Source organism: Elephas maximus, chromosome 1 (assembly GCF_024166365.1).
Source record: "Elephas maximus indicus isolate mEleMax1 chromosome 1, mEleMax1 primary haplotype, whole genome shotgun sequence".
Classification (NCBI taxonomy): Eukaryota; Metazoa; Chordata; class Mammalia; order Proboscidea; family Elephantidae; genus Elephas; species Elephas maximus.
In genome coordinates, this window is record NC_064819.1 from 223,597,187 (window position 1) to 223,624,906 (window position 27,720).

Sequence of the window (27,720 nt, forward strand, 5' to 3'; positions counted from 1 at the left end):
TTGTGATCTGTGTCCCACGCAGATTGACGCCATGAGCAAGCATCACTAGAGATTAAGGAGACAGCTGCTATTGAGATCCACTGCGCAATCACAGGTCATATTACAGAAAGCCTAAGAAACTGTGAACAAGGAATTCCTTGTTACAACGGCTCCTTGGTCTGTAATAGGTTAGCAAGCAATTCATCCAGAGCTCAATGGTGCCACGTACAGATATCCAGCAGACACTGTCAGCGTGGCTCCAGGAGGATGTCCTGCAGCCATGGAAGGGATTGTCCCTGGAGGCACCTGTGGCTCATAACTTTCCCAGAGTGACACATCCTTCCCAGGCTCCTTCTCCCAATCAGCGCACAAAACATGGGCACAATTGAGAGCACGGTGGTGAGCAACAGCAGAGAATATTAGAAGGTTATCATTCAGATAAGCCTGGCACCAAGAGACAGTGAAAAATAGATGAACTAGGAGATGAACTAGCCCTTTAAACATATTCTGGACATGATGCATCATTGATGTTGCAGTGTTAAAACTACAAAAGAGCTAGAAGCCAAGACATGGGAAACCGTAAAATATTGCCGGCTTACAGAGGTGCTGAAAGACCAGGATGTGACTTATTTACAACCAACTTCTGTTATTATTAAGTTTTCCATCTGTGCATCAAATCACCAAGACTAAAATGATTCTTTTTTCTTTATCCTTTGGGCACAGTGGGTCCTGAGCACCTTGCTCTAGAATGTTGCATCAAGAGTTCCAAACCGCAAAATAAAAAAATGTTAAAAGGAAATCACCGTACTATAACTCTAGTCCCATGAGTCCATGGGGGCTGGCTACCTCTTTTGCTAATTGTTGCTGTTCTTAGGTGCTGCCAAGTCAATTTTCAACTCATAGGCGTTCCATGTGACTGAGTAGAATTGCCCCATTGGGTTTCCTAGGCTGTAATCTTCACAGAAGCAGATCACTAGGTCTTCTTCCGAGGAGCCAATGGGTGGATTCTAACTGCCAACCTTTTGGCTAGCAGCCAAGAACTTAACCGCTGTGCCACCCAGGATCCTTCTTTTGCTAATAAATCCGTTGCTGTCCAGTCGATTCTGACTCATAGCAACTCTATAGGACAGTGTAGAATTGCCCCATAGGATTTTCAAGGCTATAATCTTTATGGGGAAACCTTGGTGGTGTAATGGGTAAGCGCTACGGCTGTTAACCAAGAGGTCAGCAATTTGAACGTGCCAGGCGCTCTTTGGAAACTCTATGGGGCAAGTTCTACTCTGTCCTATAGGGTCGCTATGAGTTGGAATCAGCTTGATGGCAGTGGGCTTTTTGGGTGGGAATCTTTATGGAATGGATCCTGGTTGCTTAATGGTTAAGCATTTGGCTGCTTAACTGAAAGTTCAGCTGTTCAAACCCACCCACCTCTCTTTTTGAGAAAGATGTGGCAATCTGCTCCTGTAAAGATTATAGCCTTGGAAACCATATATGGCAGTTCTACCCTGTCCTGTAAGATCACTGTGAGTTGAAATCGACTTAATGGCAGCTGCTTTCGTTTAATCTTTACTGAAACAGACTGCCTCATCTTTCTCCCTTGGAGCTAGCGACTAGTGGGTTCGAACCACCGATCTTTCAGTTAGCAGCCAATTGCTTAACACTGCGCCACTAAGGATCCACCTTTTGCTAATAGGAAAATTAAATTACTGCCAAACGGGGAGAAACCTGTTTGCCTGTGTTAGACAATTACAAGCAGAGGATTGAAGACGATACAGGCTCCTGTTCAGAGAAGAGAGAAGCGTTCCTCACATCTGAACTGTCTGCTGAGTAGGCAAGTTGGTTGTACATTCAGCAGTTGCCTCTGATGATGCAAAAAAAAAAAAAAGTATCAAGTTTCACAAGCTGTTTGTATTCAAATCTATTTTCTTAGTTTCAGATCCTCAGCTATTTTATAGAGTGGAAAGTCTTGAGCTGAAAGGGTCTCCAGAAAAATATTGTTGCATTTCCTTATGTCTCAAGAAAAGACTTTTTTTGGTAACTTGTCAGTGAACAAACCCACTTTCTCAGACCTTTTTTTTTTTTTCTGTTGTGTTTTCATAGAAACCAGGGGAAATGCGTGGAGGGGATGGTGGAAATCTTTGACATGCTGCTGGCTACGTCATCTCGGTTCCGAAAGATGAACCTCCAGGGAGAGGAGTTTGTGTGCCTCAAATCTATCATTTTGCTGAATTCTGGTGAGTTGATGACCCGGGAGGATTGGTTTCCGGCAGAAATATTTGTTTTTTGTTTATTTTCCAACCAGATACAGCCTACCTACTATAAAAGCAAGATGTCGTAAATTGAGAGAAACTGCGACATGCATTTAAAATAACCTATCAGAGTAGACAACTTCTGAAGGAAAAACCAAGACCCCAACTGGTCACATATGATGAATGAAAAGCAAAAAGTGGCCGTGGAATCAAATGACCTTCTTCTTGGCATATTTGCATTCTTTTACAGATATTGGGGATGTTTTTATTCAAATAGTGTATGTATATAAACACACATCTGTTGATAACATGTCAGAAGTTAAGCAGACCAAGGGACCCTGTTAAGAAATTGTGACCAATTCTAGCTCCAATCATAAGGAAAGAGGTTTATTTGAGACAGAGTGATCATGTATCTGGTCAAAACTGATGAGCTAAAAAATATAGTTGGCTCAGAGATTTAAAAAAATAAAAAAGGCAAATCAAAAAACCTGGTCCTAAGCCTGAAGACCTTAGAATGCAGTCGGTTGGTCCAGCTGAAAGAGCACTTTTTATTTGGTCTGTGGAGCCCAATTCTCCCGTCCCCTCCTATTTTCATTTTAGGAAGCTTAGCTAAGAGCGGCATCTGTTTTATTTGTAGTGAGGTTGGCTGCTGTATAGGGTGTCACTCCAGGTCACCCAGATGGAAACTATGGCTCAGCCTGAATTAGCACCCTGACTCCCCCCAGCCCTTTCAGGATTTGGATCTCAGCACTAGATCCATAGCCTGTGAAGCCCAGAGCTCGACAAATGCTTGTAAACTGCACAGCAAATGTCCTTAACCTGGCCCCTTTGCCCCCAGCCCACTCCCACATCTGCCTGGCACCTCATTCTCACACAGAAATCATACTGAGTTTGAAATTCCAGGTCTGCTTTAGTTTCTTACTAAATCCATTAGATATAACTCAGTAGATACAGTCTCGGCTTTCCCAGCAGCTGAACCACAGTTTGTATTGATCACATACGTAAACGCACAGAGAATGGGCACTCCCTTCTCTGTTCAGGTGCTGGAAGGTACGCACAGGCTTACATTAACCAAGGTCTTGCTCGCTGGGTAATCCACCCTGGGTGCTTCTGTCTCTTTCTGATGATGCCTGTCCCTTCCTGCCTCCCCGTGGCATCTCCAGAATGGAGACAAATAATTTTCCACTTCACCTTCCCCTCGATGCTAGTAACCTATATTGCTCACTGGCTATCATAGTAATCATTCTCACTTATCAACCAATAAATGGCCATCTGTACTGTTACACCAGGCAGAGACTGAATTACAGAATGAAGTTACATGAAAAATAATCTGATCTACACTAAGGAAGTGATTATCACTCCATTCGAGTTACTGGTCCCACTCACATGCATTGTGCTTTTCATTTGAGCCACTTGTCCTGTACATTGGAGGGTCCAGATCCCACAATGGCTCTTTATTGGATGAGCATTCTGGGAGCAGTGCCACTCGGCTGTGCGGTGCCAGGTCCTGAACCTGCTCCTTCTTCAGCAAGGCCTGGCATACGCTCATTGGTTCCAAGTGAGCAATCTGTTAACTTCAGGGAAAGCAGGCCTAGAAAGTACTGGGACTTTGTTCCCACTTTAACCAGGAAATAATACCCCAGACAGGAAGTGAAACTAGCCAGAGTTGTATAATCAACACAGGTGGATATTCTGATTTGGGGAATAAAAAATTATTTCCTTTAGATCTATGCAACTGTTCCCTGTATTCTATTATTATTTTTCTATTCAAAAGATAGAGGTTTCATTGTTGTTGTTTTGTTTTAATAGCGTGTAGAAAAAAGGCAGGACTTTTGTCCTCGAACTATTAGTAATGACCTTTTCTCTTGACTATTTTAGTTCTTAGTGTTTGTACAAGATCCCTGGGTAGCACAAATGGTTTGCACTTGGCTTCTAATCTAAAAGTTGGCAATTCGAGCCCATCAAGTGGTGCCACGGAAGAAAGACTTGATAATCTGCTTCCATAAAGATTACAGCCACGAAAACCCTATGGGGCAGTTCTACTCTGTAACATGAGGTCATCATGAGTCAGAATCGACTTGATGGCAACAGGTTTGATTTTGGTTTAGCGTCCGTACCACACAGTTTAGTATTTGGTTAATTGGTTGATTTCATTAGGCCCAGGTTTTTTAAAACCCCAGGGGAGTCGGGGAAAGTGTTTGGCCCTCATCAGAAGATCTTTTAGTAAAGTCTCTCACCATAACCTCAAAACTGTCATTTCCCATTGCAGGGCTTAGGCCTCCACTGGACCCCGTATAGCACTTGTTAAACTTTCCTGCTCTGTTCTTCTTTCATCTCTTTCTCAGAATCGCCTGCGAGCTTTCTTGCTCTCGAAGGGTTGAACCATTATTTTGGAAATACAAGGCCCTGGATGCTGACTTAGTTTACTGTTATTGGTGGTGTTTTTTTTCCATGAGATACCAGGGCGACAGCTTGGCTTTTCCATCAAGGACAGCACTGCTGGTTCATAAGATCAGTAACAAAACAGGAGCTACCTCTCAGCCCTGTGCAAAAGTGAAATAAATCTTGTCACTACAAATGGGAACTATGTTTTGGAAAAGCAGATCTGCTGCCCAGCGCAGCTCCTAGTGGTTCATATTGTTCCTGCAAATCAGAGTCTAAAAGAACAAGGCTCAGAAACACAAAGATATGGTATTGGGAGCCTCTTTTATTGAAAAAGAGCCATCAGTCATAAGAGGGTTACCATGCTCAACAATTTTTCTCCCACAACTGGAGGTATGGATTTTTCTAAAAAGCCAACCAATTCATGGCTCTGAACTGGGACAGCTTTTCACCAGGCATGAGGCAAATTACAAAAGTGACTCTTACTTTAGGAATCTCTGACAGAGCCAGGCTGGAAATGATTCAGGAAATTTGAGCTAGAAGATACTTCTGATCCCTGGGAAACAAGGCCTCAGTGTATGGAGGAACCTGAATTTGTATGTAGAGCTCCTGTCGCCAGAGGTGGCGTTTACATTGGCCTTGACTTTGGGGCAGAGGCACAAGGGGAATTGAAAGGTTGTTGTGAGGACCTGCTAGGAATGTCTTTCTGGAAGCCTTGAGAAGGTCGCCCAGATGCCAAAATTTCCATGGGAAGTCCTCTACACAGCTGTTTGGGAGTGGGAGGTGTTTCTCATGATTCTCGCTTCATTTAGAATAATTTATTACTTTACTTGCAAGAGCCCAGAATCATCCATAGGACAAACACTGTTTATTTTTCCATTCCACACCAAAGGACAGAGACATTCCTGGGTAATCCAAAGATGCCTTAGCAAAACCCATGCCAGCTTCAAGGCGTTCTGAGAACTGGCTGGACGGGGTTCAAGACTAGGGCAAATAGGACCAGAGCAGATGAGTCCAGGGCAGAAGCCTAGAGGGCGCAGCAGTGGAGAGAAGGGAAGGGAGCTGGAGCTACAGAAGCTGATCAGGAAATCCCGCTGTGCCTCCTCAAGGCATTCCTTAAATGCAGTGCGACGTCAGCTCTTCTTTATGGTAATTCAGGTGTCTCTCATTCTTCCAGGAAAATTCAGCTTATTCAGGAAACCTTGTTACTACCCAAGTCCATAATGAGCTTTCCTTCTCTGGACTATTTTAGTTCTTAGAGTTCGTAGCAGGCGATTTAGCATTTGATTAGTTGATTGAATGATTTAACTCATTTCTTCATTCAATAACTCAATTTATTGAGTTTCTCCTACGAACTTTATACCGAACACACCAGACTGAATGTCGCAGTTTTTCTCTTTAACCTGAATTGTTCTTTAGTTCTTAATGCATGTATGTCCTACTTCCCCTTTACACTATTTACCCTTCTTCTGTGTTCTTCACAGTCGCTAGCCTGGGATGAGTCAACACTCAGTTATTTAATACATGTTTATTTAGTGGCTATAACCAGGAGGACCTGGAACATCCCTCACTTTTCCTACGCTGCTGCTGTTGTTGTTGGTGTTAGTTGCCATCAAGTCAGCTCCACCTCATGCCTCCTTGTGTATAACAGAGTGAAACATTACCTGGGCCTGCACCGTCTACATCCTCCTTGCTATGTCTGAGTTCGTTGTTGTGGCTGCTGTGTCAACCCATCCCATGGAGGGTTTTCCTCATTTTTGCTGACCTTCTTCTTGACCAAATATGATGTCCTTTTCTAGCAATTTGTCTTTCCTGATGATGTGCCCATTCTGAACTGCATCATCCTTTCAGTACACTCTACGTCTAGATAACATCAGACTCTTAAATAGGAAAAATAATGCCTCTCGACATGGGTTACTGGTGGATAAAAGAGAAAATGTGCATAATGTTTAACACAGCTCATGAAACATAGTATGTCCGCAACCAATGACAGCTATCATTATCACCGATACAGCTCTCTGGCTTAAATTGAATTGGTGTATGCCTTTTCTTGATGTAATTAAATGCTTTAGTTTAAAGGTTTCCAGCCAGACTAGGGGAAAAAAATACGGGACTCAAGGGGTATAACATAACAATGATAGAGATGGTAACTGTTATGCTGAGATGTTGTTACTTGTGTGATTTAATTATGCTTAGAAAAAAATCAAAGTGCATTTTACAAAGATGGCGCCAAAAGTGAAGAAGGAAGCCCCTGCCCCTCCCAAAACTGAAGCCAAATTAAAGGTATTGAAGGCCAAGAAGGCAGTGCCGAAAGGTGTCCATAGCCACAAAAAAAAGAAGATCCGCACTTCACCCACCTTCCAGCAGCCCAAGACACTGAGGCTGCGAAGGCAGCCCAGATATCCTTGGATGAGCGCCCTCAGGAGAAACAAGCTGGACTGCTATACCATCATCAAGTTCCCTCTGACCACCGAGTCAACCATGAAGAAGATAGAAGATAACAACACACTTGTGTTCATTGTGGATGTCAAGGCCAACAAGCACCAAATCAAACAGGCTGTGAAGAAGCTCTATGATATTGATGTGGCCAAGGTCAGCACCTTGATCAGACTTGATGGAAAGGAGAAGGCATATGTTCAATTGGCCCTTGACTATGATGCTTTGGAAGTGGCCAGCAAAATTGGGATCATCTAAACTGAGTCCAGCTGGCTAATTCTAAACATAAATTTTTTCACCACATATAAAAAAAAAAATTCAAAACAAGTTTTATCTCATGGATAATAATTGATTGTAATTTGAGCCTTAATATTGGAAGGCTTGAATGAAAACTGTGGTGAAAGCGCTGTGAGCTCACTATGTGTTCACTCGTCTGCTGACTGTTTCTTCTCACCCTTGACATACGTGAACCTAATGGCTTCTCAGAATCTATTCCCTGTCAGGACCATACCATACCAGTTGCCATCCAGTTGATTCTGACTCATGGAAACTCTGTGTGTGCCAGACTAGGACTGTGCTTTACAAGGTTTTCAATGGTTGATTTTTTTTTCCTGACATAGATTGCCAAGCCTTTCTTCCGAGGCACCTCTGGGTGGACTCCAACCTTTTGGTTAGCAGCTGAGCACATTAACTGTTTGCACCATCCAGGGTCCTTGTGAGAACACTGCCTTTTTCGTGAACATTTTTGAAGACGTAGAAAAATTCACCTGTCAAAGCTCAATTTGTATAACTCTAAAATCTCTAATAAATATTTTGTTGGACTGTAATCAATCCTGTCTACATTCAGGAGGAGAGATGAGAATCAGGTTCACAAAGCTGACTCCTGTGTGGTGAAGGTCAGACACACCTCCACTCTCCAACTTTTTCTCCATTTCTGACACCACGTATCCTCCCCATGGCACTCTCTACTTCTCTGCTGGGTTCAATAATTCACTGCAGTGGCCACACAGAACTCACAGACCCTACTCACGATTATATGGTTTATTAGGGAAGTAACAGGTTACAACCCAGGATCAGGATCAACTTGGAAGTAACAGGATACAAATAAGGAGACAGGATACAGGTCTTCAATCAGGACAGCTTCCAGCCAAGATAGCTCTTAGCTTCTTTTCAGCTGTGCCTGCAGGCAGGCAGCCTTTCTCTTGGCTGTGCCAACAAGCCCTTCTCTGGGCCCCTGCCCTGTGCAGGCAAGAGTTACTGTTATTTGGCTCTGACAACAAGTGCCCAGAGATAACCCACTCCACAAGTAAGCCTCTTGCCCGGAGGTGTTCACCTCTCTCTCACTCCATGGGCCAGGAGGGTCACTATAGCTGCCTCACACCAGTCTCCTGGTTTCCACTGCTTGTACTGGTTCACTGTTTCAATGCCACTGGGATCTGCTGTGCTTGCTGCTTGTTCTTTCTGCCTCATACCATCTTTGGGGTTTCAGCTCTCTCTGTCCTATGTCTAGACAATTCTCAGTGCAGGAACCCCAGGTCCAAAAGACACGCTCCACTCCAGGCTCTTCTTGATGATAGTGAGGTCTCCCTCAACATCTGTGGGATTGGCCCTTATACTCAATTTCAAGGAATGGCCTTCCTAGCCAGACTACAAACTGACTTCTAAAATGTCCTGTTGAGATACTATGGCCTTGGTTACCTGCTCATGCAACACAGATCTTCAGACAACCTTCCTCTTTCATTTGATGGAATAGCAAAGACAAGTGAACAGCCAAAAACCACAGATAATAAAAAACCCAAGGCGAAAAGTTAAGGGGCATGCATGGGATACTAGAAAGAAGCATGGCAGCATCTTGAAAATGTGATTCCTGGTGTTCCTTCACCAAAACAACAAAAACAAGGGATATGGAATATTGCACAGAAGTGCATGTAGTAAACATAAACACGAAGCGTGCCAGCTGCTGTCCGTCACCTGGCTGTGCTTTGTTAATATGGTGTGTCTTGTCATCTGGCTGCACTGATGAAACCTATAATGCTGACGCTCATGAAATCCTGTTTGCTTTATGAACGTGTTCACCCAAGGCCACACTCTGGCTCAGGATGCATTTATCTAATGATTAGTTATAACAACCCTTCATCACAAAGAATAATTCGTCTCTCCAGACAGCTCTTTGCACTTGCTCTGTATTATTAGACAATTACTTAGAGCGTTTATACTTTCAAGTGCAGAAATAAGACAATGATTCAGAAAGTCTCTATTTTTAGATGAAAGAACATTTTAAAAACATATTGACTGTAAACACTGAGGGCTGTTAATTCTCAACAATGGAAGGTTTCTGACAGGAACAGTCCTTGGAAATAGCAAATGGGCACGTTGACAGGTATGCCCATTGTTGTCACATTGGAGAAGACTGCACTGTATTATCTCTTGAGTTATTTGTAACGCCACACTTCCTCTCCAGGGAGTCTGTGTACTGTCCTTATTTTGAGATAAATGGCACTTCATAGTTATTAAGTGGTCCATCCTCTCCTTTCTGGCTGACTGGAGTCTGTAGGCAGTAAACTAAAAACTTGGAGCTTTCCTCTGCTACCAGCTTCAGGGGTGGCCTTAAGCAAGCCTCATGGCTTCAGTTAATTTCCTGAAGGTGTGATGTGGACTTGTCATCACAGAGGCTGGCATTCAGAAGAAGCAACGCTGCCACTTATTTGAGGGGTGAGGGGTGACCTTCGCTAAGCTGTCTCCTGGAGCCTCATGTCTAAAGTAGAAATACCTAGCTCACAGAGGCATTGTGACTCTGAGGAGAATGGCCATATATTTAAGAAAGCACAGAATAAATGCGCATGAATATTAGCTTGCTTCTTCCACACTCTCCAAAGATAAAGCCTTGCTTTCTGTGTCTATGAAAGAAATTATGATGTTCTTCCTAACCAAAAAAAAAAAAAAAACCACCAAACCCATTGCCATCTATTCCAACTCATAGTGACCCTATAGGTGGCACTGCCTGATAGGGTTTCCTGTGCTGTAATCTTTATGGGAACAGATTGCCAGGTCTTTTTTTCCACAGAGCTAATCCTGGGTTCAAACTGATGACCTTTCAGTTAGCAGCTAAGCACTTAGCCATTGCACCACCAGGCCTCCTTGATGTTCTTCCTTACAGATAATAAATACGTTCCTACCTGGAAATTCTCAGGCAGGATTTCACTTCTGCTATTTGGGGATTTAAAAAAAAAAAAAATTTACATCCTCACAGCTAGGGTGTCCTCATTGTGAAGAGAATACTCTCAGGCCCAGGCTATGGGTGGATTTGGTCCTGCCTGTTGTCTCAAGATCTTTTGGAGCTTTTGGGGAACCGGAGAAACTAACAGAGCCTAGTTAGGACCCTGGAGACCTGATGCAAATTCATGGGAGGGGATAAGAGGCAGCAGGCCTTGGGAGACTAGGAATCCTTGCAGTGTTGTGGGTTTGCCATTCATGTTCAGAACCTCAGAGGGAAGAATAGCTGCTTACCAGCCACAGAGAGGAAGCCATGTTCTCTCTCCTAATGCCTTTTTCCAGGCCCCTATTCAAAGACCGTTTTGCTCTGCCTTTTCTAGGGTTCAGAAATGATGTAGTCAATATTCTTTAAGTTTGACTAACATACAGACCCATTATTTTGAATAAATAGACTTCCCCATTGCTGACTTACTTGAATAATGTTCCTTGATGTTGTTGTTATTAGCTGTTGTAGAGTCAGTGGGCCCTGACTGATGGAGACCCCATGTTACAAAGTAGAGCTGCTCCATAGGATTTTCTCGGCTATAGTCTTTACAGAAGTAGTTTGCCAGGCCTGTCTTCCACAGAGCCGCTGGGTGTAGTTGAACAGCCAACCTTTAGGTTAGTTGTTGTGAGCCATTGAGCGAGTCAGTTCCATCTCACAGAGACTCTATAGGACTGCTTGAGCCACTCGGGCTCCTTGAATGATATTCTTACTACCCCATTATTTGAAAAATATTTGGACTTCCCCCTTGGTGATTTGAAATGTTCTTATTGTTACAATGTTGTTTAAATATATAAAAAAAACATATTTAGTACTTAAATAGACAACTGAGTATAAACTCTGTTGATAGCTCTTTCATAAGTATAAAACCAAAATAAATTTACAAATTAAATACAGACCAAAAGGCACACTGGTAATAATTGTGTTTTGTAGAAATTACATTACTGTTTGCAAGATGACTGGGGCGCAGACCTCTGGTCCTGATTCTGATGCACCCATCCTGCCAAGCACTCATGTGATGGATGGCTCAGCTCTCCCATCACTTCTGTGTTTGGAACTGTCAGAAAACCTCTGCTTGTACAGCGTTTCACAGCATCATCTGGCTTGGCAGGAATGCATCATTTATGTATTTAGTTTGCTTCTGTTCTTTGTTCATTTATCTGAGATGCTTAAAATACAACTGCTAGATTCTAAGGCAATCATAAGCACCTGTGAAAAATGTTACTGCGAAAAAACAGGGTTAGATGGATTATCTAGATCAGTAAGTCTCAACATGGACTTCACATTTAAATTATCTAATCATCTGGGGGAAACCCTGGTGCCATAATGATTAAGTGCTACAGCCGCTAACCAAACGGTCAGCAGTCGAATCCACCGGGTGCTCCTTGAAAACTCCATGGGGTAGTTCTACTCTGTCCTGTAGGGTCACTGTGAGTCAATCGACTTGATGGCAGTGGGTTCACTTTGGTTTGATTTAATCATCTGTGGAGTCTTTGAAAAAAATACTCACATGGGGACCCACACCCGTAGATCTCAATTTAATTCATCCAGAAAGGGGCCTGAATATCCGTCAAGGTGACCCATTGCTCATAGCAAGATGGTAATGTAGTGGTGATTAGTAGGCAGTCCTACCTCAAGACCTGATGGGCTGATGATAAGGTAAAAAAAAAAGTAAAAGTAACTTAGAAAAATTGAAGTTACAAAATATATAATCAAGGAATTAAAAAAAAAAAAAAAGGAATTAAAGCCGCCCAAAAATAGACCACCCAAAATTAGCCACAACTGACATTTTGATATATCCCATTGCAGGATAGTGTAGGGGTTAAAAGCAAGGATTCTGGTGCTAAATTCAAATTCCCTTTCTGTTACTTCTTAGTTGTAGTAACTTCTTTGGAAAAAATTGCTTAAACTCTCTGTACTTCAGTTTGCTCATCCATCAAATGGAGCTTATAATAATGCCTACCCCATAGGGTTATCACTACTATAAGTAAGCTCCTAAAACAGTGCCTACTTAGATAAAACTCTTAATTCATATTAGGTACCGTTTTCTTTTATATCCAAACTATGTGCGTATGTTAATATTTATAGCTATTTATTTTAACTGGGATTATAGACATGTTGCTGTTGTTGTTATTAGTTGCCATCGAGTCTCCTCTAACTCATGGCGACTTCACGTATACCAGAACGAAATGTTGCCCAGTTCTGCCCATCTTCATGATCGTTGATATGTTTGAGTCCATGTTTGTGTAAAAGTCCACGTGTACTTTCTTTAAAAATAAGATTTTAAATGGCTTCTTAATCATTCATGAGGATATAACATTTATTCAGAAATCTGATATCGTTAAACATTTATTTCTCTTTTTGATATTATAAATAATGCTTTTGTTTGCATATTTTTACATTTTTGCTCACTTTTGTTTATTTGGATACATTTCTAGAAGTAGTGTTGCTGGGTGAAAGGGTATAAACATTGATACATGTTGCCTACTGCTCCAGAAAGCTTTATCAATTTGCACTTTTACCAACAGCATGTGAAAGTGCTCATATAAATAAAAAAAAATAAATAGAAACTTAAAATTCAACATGGGAAACAGAAATGAGTGCAAACTTCCGGAGAGTCACAGAGCAGACAGTTCCCTTCCCCAGCACCGCCTTTGACTATGAAAGACCCATATTCAGGAATTCCCACGTAGGTCATATTAGGGACATAATGATATAAACATGCCAAGCTCACTTCTTTCGAACAAATTATCTTCTATCAGAGACTTTTGTCTATATGCATATTTATATATTTTATGCATATTTTTTTTTTATCAATATGTATGTAATAGATATGGCCTCCACACATCTGTCAGTTTGTTGTACTATGGTGGCAATGTGTGTTGCTGTGATACAGAAGCTTTGCCACCAGTATTTCAAATACCAACAGGGTCACCCTTGGTGGACAGGTTTCAACTGAGCTTCCAGACTGAGACAGACTAGGAAGAAGAACCTGGCAGGATACTTCTCAAAAATCGGCCAGTGAAAACCTTAAGAATAGCAGCGGAACATTGTCTGATACAGTGCCTGAAGATGAGCCCTTCAGGTTGGAAGGCATTCAAAATACAACTGGGGAAGGAAGAGCTGCCTCCTCAAAGTAGAGTCAACCTTAATGACATGGATGAAGTCAAGCTTTGGAGACCTTCATTTGCTGACATGGCACAACTGAAAATGAGAAGAAACAGCTGCAAAGATTTATTAATAATTGGAACATGGAATGTACAACGTATGAATCCAGGAAAATTGGAAGTTGTCAAAAGTGAAATGGAAGGCTTAAAAATTGGTATCCTGGGTATATTAGTGAGCTGAAATGGACTGGTATTGGCCATTTTGAATTGGACTATCACATGGTCTACTATGTCAGCAATGACAAATTGAAGAGGAGTGGCATCTCATTCATCGTCAAAAAGAACATTTCAAGATCTATTCTGAAGTACAACGGTGTCAGTGATAGAATAATATCCATACTCATACAAGGAAGACCAGTTAATGAGAGTGTTATTGAAATTTACGCACCAACCACTAATGCCAAAGATGAAGAAATTGAAGATTTTTGCCAACTTCTGCTGTCTAAAATTGATCAAGCATGCAGTCAAGATGCATTGATAATTACTGGTGATTGGAATGTGAAAGTTTTGAAAATATGGCCTTGGTGTTAGAGATAACACCAGAGATCACATGATGGAATTCTGCAAGACCAACAGCTTCTTCATTGCAAATACCTTTTTTCAATAACATAAATGGTGATTATATACGTGGACCTCACTGGATGGAAACACAGAAACCAAATCGATTACATGTGTGGAAAGAGACAATAGAAAAGCTCAATATCATCAGTCAGAACAAGGCCAGGTGCCGACTGCCAAACAGACCATCAGTTACTCAATATACAAGTCCAAGGTGAAGCTGAAGGAAATTAGAACAAGTCCACGAGAGCCAAAGTACAACCTTGAGTATATTCCACCTAAATTTGGAGATCCTCTCAGGAATAGATTTGACACATTGAAGAGTAATGACTAAGAATGAACAAGCCTGTCTTGGAAGAAATACAGCTAGAGTGTTTCTTGAAAGTGATGATGATGAGACTTTGTCTCATGTACTTTGGACGTGTTATCAGGAGGGACCAGTCCCTGGAGAAGGACATCGTACTTGGTAAAGTAGAGAGTGTAGAAGAGGAAAACCTTCGATGAGATGGATTGACATAGTGGCTACAACAACGGGCTCAAACAAAAACAATTGTGAGGATGCAGCAGGACCGGGCAGTGTTTCTTTCTGTTGTCACATAGGGTTGCTATGAGCTGGAACCTACCTGATGGCACCTAACAACAACAACAATATATGTGGAGGCCTGGTAAGTGCTTGGTTGCTAACCAAAAGATTGGTGTTCAAACTCACCCAGTGGCTTTGTGGGAGAAAGACCTGGCAATCTGCTGCTGTAAAGATTACAGCCTAGAAAACCCTATGGGGAAGTTCTGCCCTGTTACATGGGGTCAGTATAAGTCGAAAGTGACTCAACAACACCTAACAATAACAACAACAATAAATATATGTGTGTGTGATATATGTATAAATGTATTCTTCTTATGTTAATTTCAAGTTTTGTGACTTCCACAGACGTTATGCTGGATGCTGGTGAACTGCTCTTATTTCCAGCAGTCAAGAGTATACAAAGGGTCGGCATTTTATGTCTTACTTTCTGCCTTTCATCCCTTTGACACTGATTTTTTTCAAAGTGATATTTACAAGAAGAAAAAGAAGAAATTGGATAGCTCTAAGTGCGTCTGTCTTTAAAAACTCACTCAGGAAGGATAGCCTGGCTTCTGGTTTGTGCAGGGTTCTGGGGCTTTGTGTGCTTGACATGACCTTTCCTAGTCCGTGCTGAGCTTGGAAGAAGGAGCTTAATATTGATGCCCTACAGTTCCTGCCGTTCCCTTCTCTGGTGGTCATGGTGATGCTGGTTTAAGGAGTGCCCTGTCTAATCCCACAGAGCCTGCGGACCAAGGGCAGTGTATTCTCCGGGTTCTCCCCAACTGAAAGTCGATGCTGGGGTGAGGCCTTCAGGGCTCCCTGGTTCAGCATAAAGCAGGCAGTCAGCTCTGAGAACAGCACATGGGAATATCAGGAGGGGACTGACGTGAGTAGTTTGTCAGTCAGCTTCTTTAAGATTGGCATCAACAACAGTGATGAATTAAACCCTGAATGTAAGATTCATTTTCATCTTGACAGGAGAAGCATCTGCCCTTCCTCTTGGTATTGTTGTGGTATGTTGTTCGCTGCCGTCGAGTCCGCCCCTGACTCAGGGTGACTCCATGTGTTAAAGAGTAGAATTGCTCCACAGGAGTCTTCACAGAAGCACATTGCCAGATCCTTCTCCTGCAGAGCAGCAGGGTTGTTTGAAATGCCAACCTTTTGCTTAGCAGCCAGTCAAACAAACTGTTTGCATCACCCAGGCTCCTTTTCCTGGGTATTAAAAAAAAATGCAAACCTGCTACCGTCGAGTTGATTCCAACTCATAGTGACCCTGTAGGACAGAGTAGAACTGCCCCATAGGGTTTCCAAGAAGTGCCTGGTGGATTTGAACTGCCAGCCTTTTGGTTAGCAGCTGTAGCTCTTAACCACTACACTTCTAGGGTTTCCCTTCCTGCGTATGGCAATGTTAATCTTCAAGTGAGATAAGGCAGCCTTTCGTTGATGAAAGCTAAACACTCAGTGCCTTCTAGTACAACCTCAATACTCTACTTTTTTAGCCTTCCGACTTGCAAGTCTCGGGGGATGATGTATTGTCTTTGCAGATGAGCTTCTGTACTTAGATATGTCGCTGTGGTGCAGTGAATTACTTAATATGGTCCTTCTAGCCATAGTCTTCGTAACTTTCACCAAATTACAGGGTGGGACTGTGCAAATGAGGTGCTTGTGGCCCACCAAGGGGACTGGATAGCTTGCTAATAATGTAAACAAGGTGCACGGCACCCTTGTGGGGGCGAGACCATGCAACTAAGGTATATGGAACCATAATGGGGGATTGGTCAGTTTTGCCATCCTGCCAGGCTTAAGATGAGCCATCCCAGAGCCAGAAAGGGACGATCTCACCACCATCGGGAAAGAAGAGCTGGGGTGAAGCACACCCTTTGGACCCGGGATCCCTGTGCTGCGATCCAGGAGACAAAGAGAGAGCTGTAACACCGGAGATGGTGAGAGACGGCAAGAAGCACTGGCAGAAAAATGGCAGCAGCAAAGGCAGCAGAACCAAGAGACTGGCAGGAGGCAGCATGGTGGGCTTCCCAGCCCATGGAATGAAAAAGCTGAGCACCTTCAGGAAGGAGACTTGAAGGGAGAGTGGGGTGCCTCCGGGCACTTATCAGTAGAGCTAAAAGAGAGAGAGGTGTGCCTGTGGGCATGCTGAGAAGATGCCGTCCAGATTGAAGAACTGTATCCTGAGCATTCCTGAACCTGAATTGTAACCTTCACTTCCCTAGTAAACCCCCTAATAGTGAATATGGTCTGTGAGTTCTGTGTGGCCATTGCAACAGATTATTGAACTCAGCAGAGAAGGAGAGAATACTGTGGAAGTAATGGTCGATGCCAGAACTGATAAAAGTAATCAGCCTTGGGTTGTTGATCTTGATTCTCCCTCCCCCTTGTGAAGTTAGAGGAGGTCAGACGCTGCCCTTGCCAGCATTTTTATGGTATCTTAGGTTATTGATGACATGTCAGGTATTTCTAGCTAAGAAAATTATTCTCAGAAACTTCAGTAATAAATTTGTTACCTCCATTACCCACCAAAATGACAAGCCAGGCGGAGCTTTAGAAACGTGAACAGCCTTAGGGATGATAGAAATATTATGAAAATAGTAAAAAGTAATACCACTCCAGCAAGCTCCCTATTCCTTGGTGTATTCATTCACCAGCTACATGTCCCTTGCATCATCCAGGCGTCGACACAGCTCTGAAATAATTGGAATAAAAGGGGCTTTGATTTTGTGGTTTTAATAGCATTTTTGTATTCTGAAATTATGAAAGTAGTACATGCCCAAGGCAAAGAACTTGGGAAAATAATGAAAAGCCACCAAGGAAAAGAATCTCCCAAGTAATCGTAACTCCACCACACAAAAGCAATCATTACTTACGTTTTGGTGAAAGTCCATAATTAAAGACACTCTTAGAAGAGGCCTGTTCACCTCCCCTCTTCCATTCTGCACACCATCCTGTGCCCTGTTTTGAAAAGCTGAATTGCTCCTAAATCATTCCAGAAACTTACTAGTTTTCTTAAATATCTGTGGAGGAGAATTCCCTGGCAGTCATTTCTGGTTTCTCACAAACCTTGAAGTTAGGAAATTCTTTGTGTTAGCTTTCGAGCAGTGGGCCAGGAGTGAGGGATATTTGGGTTCTAGTTCCAGCTCTGCCACTTACTTACCAGCTGTGTGACCTCAGACAAGCTCAGCTTAGCTTCCCTCCTGGAGGTCTCTCCCACCTCTAGCATCTGTTAGCCCCAGTGCGTTAACCTCCCTGAGCCTTTTTCCCAGGATTAAAATCATTGGACTGGATTGGTGGTATTTAAACCTGCTGCTGCCTTCTAGTGCCCCAGAAGGAACCTCAGGGTCCCCAGGCGATAGGGACAGAGACAGTGAGGGGAAGGCCAAGTGAGGGGGCTCCAGGCTTCCCATTTCTCCTGCTTCAGTCAGAGAAGTTTGACTTTACTCAGTTTATGTAAGGGTTTCACTATTTTTTTTTTCTTAAAGGTTTTAATTCTCAAAATGGTTTGAAAACCACTAAACTAGGGGGTAGTGACGGTTCAGTGGCAGAATTCTGACCTTTCGTGTGGGATACCCAGCTTCAGTTTCCAGCCAGAGCACCTCATACGCAGCCACCACCCATCTGTGATGGAGGCCTACGTGTTGTTGTGACGCTGAGCAGATGTCAGTGGAGCTTCCAAACTAAGACAGACTAGGAAGAAAGGCCTGCAAAAATCAACCAGAGAAAACCCTACGGGTAACAACAGTCCAATCCACAACCTATCACCGGGGTGGTGCAGGACCCGGCAGGTTTTGTTCTGTTATACATGGGGTTGCCATGAGTAAGGGGCTGACTTGACAGCAGCTAACATGATCTTAAGGCCACTTCCCAAACTGGTAATTCTGGAATTCTCCCTCTCTCTCTCTCTCTCTTTTTTTTTTTCCCACAACTTAATATAGTTTTTTTCTTTTTAAGGAGAAATGGGATAAACCTGTCACAAACAATCATATGACCCTTTTTTAATACAGCTTTCATCTGTGTATGCTTACTTGTAATGGTGGGATCGATACACTTGCAGAATAGGTACCATCTACTGCCCACTTAGCTCTGGGAAATGGGCATTTTTGACACTGGTTATCTTCTCCGAAATAACTAGAGGGGAGAATGCTCAGCCATACCTAGGAAGAAATGGAGAAAAATACATGTGACACTTTGTGGCTCTGCAAATAAACACTCAAATCAGAACAGAAGGAGCAGCCCTCATTTACCAGCAACTGGTGGTGAACATCACAAATTATTTAAGTAGTGCTCTTCAGTTCTGCTTGCTCTGAGTGAGAGTTAACTCAACGGCAACGGGTTTGGTTGGGTTTGGTTTATTCAGTTCTGGAGGAGTCTCCAGTTGGCACAAACTGTTAAACTCTGGGCGACTACCTGAAAGGTTGGCAGTTTGAACTCACCCAGAGGTGCCTCAGAGGAAAGGCCTGGCAACAGGGCTGGATTGAGGTATGTTAGAGCCCTAAGTACTAATAATCTGTGGTGCCTCTCCTCTGCTTACTCACGCATTGAAGTAGGATTTATGGGTTATGTATATATAAGTACATATATATAAACATATAAGTATATATATACATATATATATTTGTATATTGCTAGCCCTCCTGGCTGGAGTTGCTGGAGTTGCTTATATATGGATATATAAGACTGTTCTCTCAAAATGGATCAGCTGACTGTTAACTATTAATATAATCCACCCTTGCCCAGTAACTGCTCATGTTGGATCCAGTTGCATATTGAGTGAATGTAGCAAGAGTTAGACTGAACAGCCCACCCCAACCTCATGTTTACTAGAAAGAAATAGTATACTCCCAAAGACCCACCGAGATAAAAAAGGAGTTTTAATTACATGGGAGGGGACCATAGGAGACAGATACCAACAAAGATTCTGAAGTGATAGGGACCTTAGAACTTAAACAACCTTACAAGTGGGCACCCTCGTGATTCGGTGTGAACTTTATATCCGACCAGTACATTCTCACATACAGGAGCCGATATCCATTTCATTTAGTGCCCTGACAGTTCCCTTCTACTGTGGTGCTCACTTTTCCTTGTGCCCTGTCTGCTTGGAATCTATGACTCTTTGCTTTGGGCAACTGGTGCCCCTGTTTAGTTGAAGCATTTGACTCTGTGGGTTCTAACAAATTATGGATAACATTGCAAGGAACGGGAATTTCAGAACACTTAATTGTGCTCTTGAGGAACCTGTACGTGGACTAAGAGGCAGTCATTTGAACAGAACAAGGAGAAAGTATGTGGTTTAAAGACAAGAAAGGTGTGCATTAGGGTTGTATCCTTTCACCATACTTATTCAATCTGCATCCTGAGCAAATAATCTGAGAAGCTGGACTGTATGAAGAACTTGGCATCAGAATTGGAAGAAGACTCATTAACAACCTGAAATATGCAGATGACACAGCCTTGCTTGCTGAAAGTGAAGAGGACTTGAAGCACTTACTAATGAAGATCAAAGACCACAGCCTTCAGTATGACTTACACGTCAACATAAAGAAAACAAAAATCTTCACAACTGGACCAATAAGCAACATCATGATAAATGGAGAAAAGATTGAAGTTGTCAAGGATTTCATTTTACTTGGGTCCATAATCAACACCCATGGAAGTAGCAGTAAAGAAATCAAAAGATGCATTGCGTTGGGCAAATCTGTGGCAAAAGACCTCTTTAAAGTGTTAAAAAGCAAAGATGTCACTTTAAGGACTAAGGTGTGCCTGACCCCTGCCATGGTATTTTCAGTCACCTCATATGCATAGGAAAGCTGAACAATGAATAAGGAAGACCAAAGAAGAATCGATGCCTTTGAATTATGGTGTTGGCAAAGAATATTGACTACACCATGAACTGCCAAAAGAACAAATCTGTCTTAGAAGAAGTACAGCCAGAATGCTTCTTAGAATCAAGGGTGGCGAGACTTCATCTCACATACTTTGGACATGTTTTTGGGAGAAGCCAGTCCCCAAGGAAGGACGTCATGCTAGGTAAAATAGAAGATAAGCAAAAAAGAGGAAGACCTTCAATGAAATGGATTAATACAGTGGCTGCAACAATGGGCTCAAGCATAACAACGATTCCAAGGATGGTGCAGGATGGAGAAGTGTCTTGTTCTGGTGTACATGGGGTCACTGTCAGTTGGAACTGACTCAGTGGCACCTAACAACAACAACATACACGGAAAATAAATAAATATAAGAGATAGCAAGATCTCCAAAAAAATGCAACAACATGAGCAATTGTAAATACCAAGTATATGATACTTTTAGGGAATAAACTCAATAATCAAATCATATAAACAATACAGCATCAGGTTTATAAGAAACAAGTACAAAGTAATCTTATCATATATAAGTTGTATATTAATGTTAATGGAGACACGCCAACAGAAATGAGGGGGGCATATCAGGAATAGATTTATTATATTAAGGTTGTATGTTAAATGTTCACAAGTTAAACATTGCCACAATTGTAAGCTGTGTAATGTAATATATGTAGTAACCAATAAGAAATCACCCAGAAAAAACATTTGGAAGGAAAAAAAGAAGGCAAAAGGCTCATCACAAGAAAGCAGCCAAATAGAAACAAAAACAGAAAATCAGAATTAAAAAAAAAGATACGAAACACTCAAAAAACAAATCGCAAAATGGGTGAGGTAGACACTTTGTTTTCAGTAATAACCTTAAATGTAAATGATCTAAATGACCCATGCAAAAGTCAGAGAGTGGCAGAATGGATAAAAAAAAAAAAAAATGATAATCCTGTTGCTGTCTACAAGAAATACACCTTAGACATAAGTACACAAACACACCAAAAATAAAAGGATAGAGAAAAACATTACATGCAACCAGTGTACAAAACAGAGCAGGAGTGGCCATACTGGTGTCAGATAAAATAGACTTTAAATCAAAATCTATTACAAGAGATAAAGAAGGACATTAAACAATAATAAAAGGGTCAATCCAGTGAGAAGACATAACAATTATAAATATATATGCACCTAACAGGAATGCTCCCAAATACATGGAACAAATATTGACTAATATGAAAGGAGAAATAGGAAACTCCACCATAATAATAGGGACTTCAGCACTCCAGTTTCAATTATAGACAGAACATCCAAAAAGAAGATCATTAAAGACATTGAGAACGTAAATAATATCATAAGACAATTGGACCTAATGGACATATATGGAACACTCCACCCAGCATCAGAACAATACACATTCTTCTCCAGCACACAGGAATCATTTTCCAGAATAGGCTATATGCTAGAACACGAACAAGTCTCAAGAAATTTAAAAAGAATGAAATCATGCAAAGCATCTTCTCTGACCATAACAGTATGAAGCTAGAAATCAACAACTGAAAAATAAAGGGGGGTGGGGGGAAAGCACATGGAAACTAAATAATACACTACTAAAAAACAAAAATTGGGTCATAGAAGAAATCAAAAGTGAAATAAAATTTCATTGAATCAAACAAAAATGAAAATACAACATATAAAAACCTCTGGGACATAGCAAAAGCAGTTGTTAGGTGCCACTGAGTCGGTTCTGACTCATAGCAACCCTATGCACAACAGAACAAAACACTGCCGAGTCCTGCGCCATCCTTACAATCATTGTTATGCTTGAGCTCATTGTTGCAGCCACTGTGTCAAGTCACTTCCTTGAGGGCCTTCCTCTTTTCCTCTGACCCTGTTCTCTGCCAAGCATGATGTCCTTCTCCAGGGACTGATCCCTCCTGACAACATGCCCAAAGTATGTAAGATGCAGTCTTGCCATCCTTGGCTCTAAGGAGCATTCTGGCAGCACTTCTTCCAAGACAGATTTGTTTGTTCTTTTGGGAGTCCATGGTATATTCAATATTCTTCAACAACACCACAGTTCAAAGGCATCAACTCTTCTTTGGTCTTCCTTATTCATTGTCCAGCTTTCACATGCATATGATGTGATTGAAAATACCATGGCTTGGGTCAGGCGCACCTTAGTCTTCAGGGCGACATCTTTGCTCTTCAACACTTTGAAGAGGTCCTTTGCAGCAGGTTTACCCAGTGCAACGCATCTTTTCATTTCTTGACTGCTGCTTCCATGGCTGTTGATTGTGGATCCGAGTAAAATGAAATCCATGACAATTTCAATCTTTGCTCCATTTATCATGTTGTTGCTCTTTGGTCCAGTTGTGAGGATTTTTGTTTTCTTTATGTTGAGGTGTAAGTCATACTGAAGGCTGTGGTCTTTGATCTTCATTAGTAAGTGCTTCAAGTCCTCTTCACTTTCAGCAAGCAAGGTTGTGTCATCTGCATAACGCAGGTTGTTAATGAGTCTTCCTCCAACTTGATGCCCTGTTCTTCTTCGTATAGTCCAGCTTCTCAGATTATTTGTTCAACATATGGATTAAATAGGTATGGTGAAAGAATACAATACCAACGCACACCTTTCGTGACTTTAAACTATCACTATCCCCTTGTTCTGTCCGAACAACTGCCTCTTGATCTGTGTAAAGGTTCCTCATGAGCACAAATAAGTGTTCTGGAATTCCCATTCTTCGCAGTGTTATCCATAGTTTGTTATGATCCACACAGTTGAATGCCTTTGCATAATCAATAAAACACAGGTAAACATCCTTCTGGTATTCTCTGCTTTCAGCCAGGATCCATCTGACATCAGCAGTGATATCCCTGGTTCCACGTCCTCTTCTGAAACCGGCCTGAATTTCTGGCAGCTCCCTGTCGATATGCTGCTACAGCCGTTTTTGAATGATCTTCAGCAAAATTTTGCTTGCATGTGATATTAAGGATATTGTTCTGTAATTTCCATATTTGGTTGGATCACCTTTCTTGGGAATAGGCATAAATATGGATCTCTTCCGGTCAGTTGGCCAGGAAGCTGTCTTCCATATTTCTTGCCATAGATGAGTGAGCACCTCCAGCGTTGCATCTGTTTGTCGAAACATCTCAATTGATATTCCATCAATTCCTGGAGCCTTGTTTTTCGCCAGTGCCTTCAGAGCAGCTTAGACTTCTTCCTTTAGTACCATCAGTTCCTGATCATATACCACGTCTTGAAATGGTTGACTATCGACTAATTCTTTTTGGTATAATGACTGTGTGTATTCCTTCCATCTTCTTTTGATGCTTCCTGCATCATTTAATATTTTCCCCATGGAACCCTGCACTATTGCAACTTGAGGCTCGACTTTTTCTTCAGTTCTTTGAGCTTGAGAAACGCTGAGCATGTTCTTCCGTTCTGGCTTTCCATCTCCAGCTCTTCGCACATGTCATTATAATACTTTGTCTTCTCGAGAGGCCCTTTGAAATCTTCTGTTCAGTTCTTTTACTTCGTCAAGTCTTCCTTTTGCTTTAGCTGCTCGATGCTCAAGAGCAAGTTTCAGAGTCTCCCCTGACATCCATCTTGGTCTTTTCTTTCTTTGCTGTCTTTTCAGTGACCTCTTCCTTTCTTCATGGATGATGTCCTTGATGTCATTCCACAACTCATCTGGTCTGCGATCACTAGTGTTCAATGCATCAAATCTATTCTTGAGATGGTCTCTAAATTCAGGTGGGATGTACTCAAGGTCATATTTTGGCTCTCGTGGACTTGCTCTGATTTTCTTCAGTTTCAGCTTGAACTTGCATAAGAGCAAGTGATGGTCTGTTCCACAGTCGGCCCCTGGCCTTGTTCTGACTGATGATATTGAGCTTTTCCATCATCTCTTTCCACAGATGTAGTCAATTTGATTTCTGTGTGTTCCATCTGGCGAGGTCCATGTGTATAGTCGCCTTTTATGTTGGTGAAAGAAGGTATTTGCAATGAAGAAGTCGTTGGTCTTGCAAAATTCTATCATTCGATCTCTGGCATTGTTTCTATCACCAAGGCCATATTTTCCAACTACTGATCCTTCTTCTTTGTTTCCAACTTTCACATTCCAATCACCAGTAATTATCAATGCATCTTGACAACGTGTTCGATCAATTTCAGACTGCAGCAACTGATAAAAATCTTCTATTTCTTCATCTTTGGCCCTAATGGTTGGTGCGTTAAATTTGAATAATAGTCATATTAACTGGTCTTCCTTGTAGGCGTATGGATATTATCCTATCACTGACAATGTTGTACTTCAGGATAGATCTTGAAATGTTCTTTTTGACGATGAACGCAACAGCATTCCCCTTCGAGTTGTCATTCCCAGCATAGTAGACTATATGATTGTCCGATTCAAAATGGCCAATACCAGTCCATTTCAGCTCACTAAAGCCTAGGATATCGATGTTTTTGCATTCCATTTCATTTTTGATGATTTCCAATTTTCCTAGATTTCCAAATTTCCAATCTTCGTACGTTGCAGGTTCTGATTATTAATGGATGTTTGCAGCTGTTTCTTCTTATTTTGAGTCATGCCACATCAGCAAATGAAGGTCCCGAAAGCTTGACTCCATCCACGTCGTTAAGGTTGACTCTACTTTGAGGAGGCAGCTCTTCCGCAGTCATCTTTTGAGTGCCTTCCAACCTGGGGGGCTCATCTTCCAGCACTATATCAGACAGTGTTACGCTGCTATTCATAAGGTTTTCAGTGGCTAATGCTTTTCAGAAGTAGACTGCCAGGTCCTTCTTCCTAGTCTGTCTTAGTCTGGAATCACAGCTGAAACCTGTCCTCCATGGGTGACCCTGCTGGCATCTGAATACTGGTGGCATAGCTTCCAGCATCACAGCAACACACAAGCCCCCACAGTATGACAAACTCACAGACACGTGGGGGGCAAAAGCAGTAGTCAGAGGGAAATTCATATTAATAAATGCCTACATTAAAAAAGAAGAAATATCCAAAATCATTAACTTAAATGACATCTTGAACAAATCAAAAAGGAGGAGAAAAAGAAAGAAGCTAAAAGGTACCTTAAAAAGGAAATAATAAAGATCAGGGGAGAAATAAATGGAATAAGAAAATAAAAAATTATTTTCTTATTCCATTTATAAAAAATTGAAAAGATTAATAAAATAGACAAACCACTGGCTAGACTGACAAAAGAAAAACACTAGAAGAGGCAAATAACCAAATTAAGAAATGAAAGTGCTGACATTGCAACCAATCCAATCAAGATAAAGAAGATCATAACAGATTACTATGAAAAATTATACCCCAACAAATTTGAAATCCTAGATGAAATGGGCAAATTCCTAGAAACACACTGCCTACCCAAACTAACACAAACAAAAGCCCAGGACCAGATGGCTACACTGGAGAATTCTACCAAACACTCAGAGAAAAGTTGACGCCAATCCTACTCAATCTCTTCAAAAACATAGAAGAAGAAGGAACATTACGGAGCTGTTTCTGTGAAGCCAGCATAACCCTGATACCTAAACCAGGCAAAGACACCACAAAAAAAGAAAATTACCAACCAGCATCACTTATGAACACAGATGCAAAATTTTTCAACAGAACTCTAGCCAACAGACTTCAGCAACATATCAAAAAAAATCATACACCATGATCAAGTGGGATTCCTACTAGAATCAAAAGCGTGCTTGAACATTAGAAATCAGTCAGTGTAATCCACTGCATAAATAAAACAAAGGGAAAGAACCATATGATCATATTGCAGAAAAGGCATTTGATAAAATTTAACACCCTTTCCTGATAAAAATTCTCAGCAAAATAGGAATAGAAGGGAAGTTTCTGAACATAATCAGGGGCATGTATGCAAAACCACCAGCCAACATTATACTCAATGGAGAAAGGCTGAGAGTCTCCCCATTGAGACCATTTGACAAGGATGTCCATTATCACCATTCTTATTCAGCATTGTACTACAAATCCTAGCCAGAGCCATAAGAGAATAAAGAGAAATAAAAGATACCCAAATTGGAAAGGAAGAAGCAAAACTATATTTGCAGATGACATGATCCTATACATAGAAGATCCTAAAGCTTCCACAAGAAAACTTCCGTAACTAATAGAAGAATTTAGCAATGTTGCAGCATACCAGATCGATGCACAAAAATTAGTTGGGTTCCTCTACATTACAAAGAGTACTCCGAGAAAGAAATCAAGGAAACAATGCCATTTACAATAGCTCCCAAACTGATAAAATACCTAGGAGTTCACCTAACCAGGGACATAAAAGACTTATTCAGTGGAAACTGTGAAACACTGCTACGGAAGGACATTCCGTGCTCATGGATTGGAAGACTAAATATAGTGAAAATATCAATTCTACCTAAAGCAACCTACAGATACAATGAAATCCCGATACAAATCCCAACAACATTCTTTCCTGAAATGGAAAAACTAATGACCAACTTTATATAGAAAGAAACCTCAAATAACCAAAACAATATTGAAGAAAAAGAACTAAGCAGGAGGTCTCACACTCCCTGATATCAAAACATACTATACAGCTACTATAATCAAAACAGACTAGTATTGGTTCAACGATAGACATGTAGATCACTGGAATAGAGGTGAATACTCAGAATCAATCCCAGCCATCTTTGGACACCTGATTTTGACAAGGAGTCAAAGTCCATTCACTGGGGCAGAGCCAATCTCTTTAATAAATGATGATGGCAAAACTGGATATCTACCTGCAGAAAAATGAAGCACGATTTATACCTCATACTTTATACAAAAAGTAACTCAAACAGGGGCAAAGATCTAAATGTTAAACATAAAACCATAAAATTGCTGGGAGAAAATTATGGGATCAAATCTTTTGTAAAAACAGGATAACAAGCATAACAACAAATGTATGAAGAGAAAAAAAAAAAAAAAAACCCTGTGGCTGCTGTCAAGTAAATTCCGGCTCATACAGAGAAGACATAGATAAATGGGACCTCATAAAAATTAAAAACTTACGCTCCTTAAGGAGTCCTGGAGGTGCGGTGGTTAAGGGCTCAGCTGCTAAACAAAAGTCTGGCAGTTCACGTCCACCAGCCGCTCCTTGGAAACCCTATGGGCCAGGTCTACTCTGTCCTATACGGTTGCGATCAGTCAGAATCAACTCAACGGCAATGGGTTTTTATGCTCCTTGAAAGACTTTATTAAAAGAGCAAATAACCAACCTACAGACTGGGGAAAAA

The 27,720-nt window shown here is 41.5% G+C and overlaps 2 protein-coding genes across 8 annotated transcripts in view; both read left to right on the forward strand.

Moving 5' to 3' along the window:
- ESR1 (estrogen receptor 1) overlaps positions 1 to 27,720 on the forward strand; it is a 529,996-nt gene that overhangs the window by 482,903 nt on the left and 19,373 nt on the right. For all 7 annotated transcript variants that reach the window (XM_049903778.1, XM_049903786.1, XM_049903821.1 and 4 more), the window contains one exon: positions 2,077 to 2,210. In XM_049903778.1, the coding sequence (XP_049759735.1) occupies positions 2,077 to 2,210 (134 nt within the window). The remainder of the gene's footprint in view (positions 1 to 2,076; positions 2,211 to 27,720) is intronic.
- LOC126086950 (60S ribosomal protein L23a-like) lies at positions 2,317 to 9,265 on the forward strand. Its single transcript, XM_049903832.1, has one exon. It carries the CDS (start codon positions 6,831 to 6,833, stop codon positions 7,299 to 7,301), a length of 471 nt encoding a protein of 156 aa, XP_049759789.1. The 5' UTR covers positions 2,317 to 6,830; the 3' UTR covers positions 7,302 to 9,265.